This window comes from Antedon bifida, chromosome 7 (genome assembly GCF_963402885.1).
Source record: "Antedon bifida chromosome 7, ecAntBifi1.1, whole genome shotgun sequence".
NCBI classification, from domain to species: domain Eukaryota; kingdom Metazoa; phylum Echinodermata; class Crinoidea; order Comatulida; family Antedonidae; genus Antedon; species Antedon bifida.
This window is the reverse complement of record NC_136232.1, coordinates 14,812,928-14,819,632: the sequence shown is the minus strand read 5'-3', so window position 1 is coordinate 14,819,632 and position 6,705 is coordinate 14,812,928. Positions and strand designations below refer to the sequence as shown.

The 6,705-nt window shown below is 34.1% G+C and overlaps 1 protein-coding gene across 1 annotated transcript in view; it reads right to left on the bottom strand.

The window, feature by feature from the left end:
• Positions 1-3,685: 3,685 nt before the first annotated feature.
• The window catches only part of LOC144849182 (gamma-aminobutyric acid type B receptor subunit 2-like), a 43,337-nt gene continuing 40,317 nt past the window's right edge, over positions 3,686-6,705 (bottom strand). The window contains exons 18-19 of the mRNA XM_078706216.1: positions 5,630-5,732; positions 3,686-5,027 (exon numbers count right to left, since the gene is read on the bottom strand). Coding sequence (XP_078562342.1) covers positions 4,685-5,027; positions 5,630-5,732 — 446 coding nt within the window. The 3' untranslated portion in view covers positions 3,686-4,684. The remainder of the gene's footprint in view (positions 5,028-5,629; positions 5,733-6,705) is intronic.

Here is a 6,705-nt window from a genome sequence, read left to right as displayed (position 1 = left end):
GGATAATTTGTCTGGCAATGCACTTTTTATACTTAGTAGAGTATGTTTGTTAATTCTAAGTTGATTTTATTTGGTATCTCCAAAACATTATCTAGCCCAAATTTAGTGACCCCCAGGGCGTGTCTGGCGGGACTAATACAGTGGATAATTTGTCTGGCAAGGGTCATTATGTACTCTGTTAAATGTACCTAGTCATTTAAACTTAGTTTTATGTTGTACTTTCCATATTTATTTTTGCCCAATTATATTACAGTGTAACAGGGGAAACTTTCGGGGGTGTCTGGCGGGACATATACGGCGGATAATTTGTCTGGCAATGCACTTTTTATAGTTAGTAGAGTATGTTTGTTAATTCTAGGTTGATTTTATTTGGTATCTCCAAAACATGATCTAGCCAAAATTTAGGACCCCTTAGGGCGTGTCTGGCGGGGCTAATACAGTGGATAATTTGTCTGGCAGGGGTCATTCTGTACTGTAAATGTACCTATTCATTTAAACTTGGTTTCTTGTGGTACTTTCCATATTTATTTTGGCCCAATTATATTACAGTGTAACAGGGGGAAACTTTTGGGGGTGTCTGGCGGGACATATACGGCGGATAATTTGTCTGGCAATGTACTTTTTATACTTAGTAGAGTATGTTTGTTAATTCTAAGTTGATTTTATTTGGTATCTCCAAAACATGATCTAGCCCAAATTTAGTGACCCTTTTGGGCGTGTCTGGCGGGGCTAATACAGTGGATAATTTGTCTGGCAATGCACTTTTTATACTTAGTAGAGTATGTTTGTTAATTCTAAGTTGCTTTTATGTGGTATCTCCAAAACATGATCTAGCCCATTTTTCTGACCCTTATTTGGTGCCCCAGGGGGCACACCCAGCAGGGGGACCCCGGCAGACGTCCATATATTGATATATTGTGTTACGTAATAAATATTCCTGTACTCGGATATTGGTACCTTGTTCGCTTGATCGAAATGCGCTTGGCTGCCGGTCTAATTCTCTGTTTAGGTTATTATTCATTTAAGTTAAATGGAAGTTGCTATTCTCTGAGCATGCACATAATTTTATTTACAACTTCTTAATTGTTTACAAGGTTGTACATTTTGGTGTCGTCAACAAATTTAGTTTGTAAAATAATTATCATTTAAGGTTGCACTGCTTGTGATTCTAGTTGGTTTAGAGATAGTTGGAAAGAAGAACATTAATATTATTTGTAAGATCATGAGTATGGGATTTTATCAATTCAATGTTAAAGTCCCCCATAAGTTGCATTTGTTATTTATCTTCATTAATATATTCTCCATATTACTTGCAAACAATTCAATTGAATTTGATGGCTTATAAATTACACGAATAATAATGTTTTTATTATTTCTGTGGATAATCTAAATAAAAAAACGAATCACACACTTCTATGTAACATTAAGTCATACCTTATAATTATCAAAATTATTCCTTACAAACATTCCGACACCACCTCCTTTCCCGTTTATCCTCTCTTTGGCGTGAAAGTATAATCGCCAAGGCTTGTTATCGTTTTACCAGGTATCAGTTAAGCCAATAATCGAAAAGTGATGATTTAGATAAAGTATCATATCGGGCCTATTCAAGTTGATTAAGTTTACATCTGACCAATTACTCAACAACCTGACGCAAAGCTACTCACAGTAGTTACAAAAAACTATTACAATCCTATTATTTGTTATACTTCTTGAATGCATATGAAGAAGGGATAGCGAGGTATTTTTGGAGTGTTTAAAAATAATTAATTACAATTTCGAATCTCATATGCATTGATCAAGAGTAGAACACCTGGGTTGGCATTTATCAATATTTGCTTATATTTTTGCTCATGCGCAACAGAGGGCAGCAAATTATGTCTTAAGACGAAAAATCCTTGCTTACGCGTGCGCATTAGCTTTTTTCTCTTAGCGATGGTGGCGCTATAACATTTTTTACTCCGTATTTTTACTCCCAACAAGAAAGGGCGCATTCTGGCTACTAGTTTTTTACTTGAAATAGCGAAAGAGCACAACAGTCGGAAATACATACAAAAATCATTCGCTCTAAACTTAAATCAAATCAACATTTATTTATTTTTATCAATGACAGTGATTCTTTGCAGTCGATACAGTTTTCTAAATGTTAGTCAAATGGGCTCAAATACAAATATACCTAATGGTTCATAATTTATAATAATTTCCATATATGATTAAATACTGTAGCAATATATAATTTAGTGTAACAGATGAATAAAGAATATACATAATCACAACATACAATACAATATTTTCGGTAGGCCTACATGTAAATTAAAAATACATTTATCGTGCGATACGAAGTAAAAAACGAAAGGCATCCAAGTATATCGAGCTCATGCCCATATACCGTATATATAGTGTTCAGAATCTCTGCATTCTCAGCACGACATAGAGTAGAGGTTATAAAGATCAGACAGCTGTATGATATTATTTTTCACAGATGATCTTGACTCAGTCAAGATCATCAGCAAAAAACGCCTACTATCGCCATTTTTAGTTTTAATTATTAGCACGCTGGCACCGACCATGGAATAAACGCATAGCTGCCCTCGTTCCTGTATTTTCATATATGGTGTTGAAACAATGATATAACGAACTCAATTTTGGAGTAATCTTGTTTCGATTGTTATCAACCTTACCTTAATTTCTTCTATATAATTAACTCCCATTTCAAGATCTTGAATAGCGCTATTATGATTTCTATTACTTTTCCTGAGCCGCTGCCAGACTCTGATCATACCGTATCAAGTCGAGTATGTACACCTCTACACACTATCTTAACTAAACTTAATTCAATTATTAAACATGTTTTTCTTAAATCAGTACGGAAAGTGTATATACAAACACAGAACATTAATTCTAAACCGCCCGGTGATATACTGAAAATGTATTAATTGAAACAATAAGATGAGGAAATCTGTGAGAATGAGAAAAAGTCGCCCAGCCGAGATTCGAACCTCACCTCACCACAATTGTACGCACGCAAGCATAAGCTAGGTTTAGAATTAATGTTCTATGTCGAATGTTCTATGCCTATGGATGTTGATGAGTGTAATTGTACAAATAATGACATGTGGTGAAATACAATCTTTCATCATTGACCAAATGCCATTATTTGTACCATTACACGAATATAAAACATTCATTATTTGTTTATATAACATCTAAATATATTTCTGTCATTTGAATCAGATTAATTGAATCACAATAAAAGATAGGCCTACAATTGATTCACATTGAACTTTTGTAACATACTTTACATTGCAAAACAATTATATATGTTTGTTTTTTATAAAATATTATATGTTACATTTATTTAAATTTTATAATCACACCTACTGTAGTGTTAATTATGTAAACGAACTCCCAAACAATCCTAGGCCTAATGCTAATAAAGCGCCTATAGGTCTAGGCCTAGTTGTTTAGGCTAGTTAAGGCAGCGATACCATTACGAAACTTCACCAGGAACCAGGCTAATTTTGTGTTTTCCAACGATTCCACGTCTTTTAGAGTTGTTGCCATTAATTATTCAAAATCATGTAAAAGAATCAAAAGCTAATTTAAATGCTTTTTTGACCTATGTGTATATCCGTCGCGAAACGAGAGTTCAATGTGTCAATGTTTGCTATTGAATTAAGCTGCGCTGTTGTTCAGAATCACAGTAAAATTCGTAATTGTTTTTTTCATCCCCGAATTTTTTTTTTCCGTACGTAAAGTATTATTGAACGACCGTGTGTGTACTATTGCAAGCCATGTGACCCACGATCATTCAATCAAATGTCAGGAAATTATTTAGGTGTTATATAAATCTATCTATTTTATATAGATATTGTACATTTTAACTGCGGTAATTAAACATCGCATTTTATACAGTGATTTCTATGTCAATTATTATATATTATTATTTATATATATAAAATCACAAATTGTTATTGTACAAAACCTTTAATATTATTTATTTCTTTCTGTACAGGTTTGTGTGTACCGATGATAATATCGGACTAGCATGTGATAGGCATGGGTTCGAGCCTATCAGTACATTATTAAATGTATCCTTAGGCAAGATGTTTTACTCTCATTGTCTCGTCCTTCGGATGAGACGTAAAGCCGTTGGTCCTGTATACATAGTGAACGTTAATGAACTTGGTACACTATTCGCAAAGAGTAGGATATCGTCTCCCGGTGTGCTGATCTTGTAGGCGCTGCACTGCTGGCTGCCGTGGGTCCGTGGAGGGCCTAATCCGAATTTCTGCAGTTTGAGGACAAATTTAAATACCAAAAAAATACAAAATAATAGCATATTTCCCTTTTCAGCGTGATCCCTTAACCGTGACGTCATCAAGGCGCCATGTTAATTCATAATCGAAATATCCATAACCGCTTGTTAAATATCAATCAAAGTCAATACATGTAAGCACACGTACGTGTACATAGAAATTTGTGCGCGTAATCGCCGGTATTTCAATTCATATTTGCTCTTCGTGATAAATTATTTTCATTTTATATCTGACCAATTAACTTATATCCCTGACGCAAAGCTACTACCCGCTGCAACCTGGGATCAACCCTAACCCTAGGCATCAGCGCAAGTTCGGCGGTCTAGAGGTACGGTATTAACGTCAGGCTAGTGAGGTCGTGCTTATTATGCATCATTGTTAATTAAACTTGAGCAACTTATTTCCGAGTCTGTTAAGATGTCCGTTTCCTGAAGGCGATCCATAAAGCTGTCTGATACCGGTAAACTGTGAATTGCTATATCAGATCGATATAACACTCCCTTACTTAATGTGTTAATCTCATTCTTTTTTGAAATCATAACATCACATTCACTAGTACTTTCTTCTTCAGACTTTAAAGAATAGTCTAGTTGAATTGTGTTAGTCTTAGTAATACATCTTCTGCCAAGTGTTTCCACAATCTTATCATTAGAGTGTAAGCCTACTGCCATTATGTAGCTTTGTGCTGTTAGGTATTCGTTGGAATTCCTACAAAAATTTAAGGCAACAACACATTTATAAATTTAGGAGAAAGGTTAATTACTTGTTACTAGGATTAAACAATGTTCGATGTGAGCTTAGTCAAATAAAAATTAGGTTAAATAAAACAAGGTCATATACATGCTATTTGTTAAATTGTTATGAATAGTTATGTCAACTTCATAATAGTTTACTTGATGAAATAAAGGAAATTAATAATGAATAATAATATTTACCTTCGCCAAGAAGGTATGTAGTCGATCGCGTGTGTTTGTCTGTCTTTTTGTTTGTTAGCAGAATTACTCAAAAATTTATTGCAAGATCTTTACCAAAATAAAAATAGAGATAGAACCACTCCATTGAATTTTGGAGAAAATCCGGACCACGGTCCCAATTCTGGACTACTTTTTAGTAGTTTTTCAGACCTTCTAGACAATTTTCAAAAGCCGGCGAACAGTCTTAAAGTAAACTGAAATTGCATTTTCTCGAGAAGTACCTGTCCAAAAACTTGATTTTTGTACAAGAGGAAAGAATTTTTTATTATTTGTAATTGTCGCCGTCGTAACAAATTTATAATTTTGTTGGACCAATAATATACAGTATTTCCTTACCCATGATCAGATATGCTGCAAATCGTAGGTTCTTCAACACATACAGTGATAGGCAATGGAGATACTTTTTCCGAATGTGTTGTTGCCAGTGATGTTAACTTGTCTATAAAAAAACCATCAGTATAACATAATTAGTTCCGAGTTTAGTTCTTTTTAATGGTTTCGTGATCTTTTCTAATTGGTCAAAATCGTAAACTGATTTCCCAACTCTGAAGTATAATGGTCTTGATATGACTATTGCATATAGATTGTGATGTGGTTTTATTTCATAAATGAAAAGCAAACAAACAAACTAACCGATAAATAAACCAGGTTGTGTTGTAATAACAATTATCACCACTGGTGGAATATTGGAACTCAATAAGTATGAAGAAAAAAAATCAATTTCTGCGCTATTTACTGGCTTTGTGCGTAACGCAAAAAAACGTTGAAACGCTAAAAATGACCTGAGTTGCGATAAATTGTTTACAAATTGATTTTGCGCTTTAATTTTCAAATTTTAAGCGACCGTACGCGCTTAATTTATCGCGCACATGGTCCTAAAAGTTGATCATAATATGAAGCCTACTACTGTAAAGTTTCATCAATCATAACAATTGATAAAATCGCGCGTTCGTTACATTGTGCAACTCTGATGTCATCGAAAACCTTCTTCACATTTGAAGGTTGACATTCTGGTCAAGTTCTGTCTTGTTTACAAGTTTAAGAGAAACATTTTCCAAATACGAATAAGCAGTGGCGTATCCAGGATTGGCCGGGAATTGCCAATTTGCCGACAAAATTAGTGTCATTACCTGTAGGCCTACATACACCTGATCAATATATGTTCTAGGATTGCATAATAGTCATGTTGTCTTATAGGGATAACGATGCAAAATTAAACCAAATTAAACATTATCTGTTAGTATTTTGTATTAATATTACAATAAAGAAAGAATTACGAAAATCTGACTTGTAGTTTTCGAAATATAGGGTCTAAAACATCGTTGAAAATGATCGTTTTGTTGCCACGAAAGAAGTAAAACAATGTGCGGCCTTAGTCGACAATTCTATTATTAACTACGCCATTTTTGGTT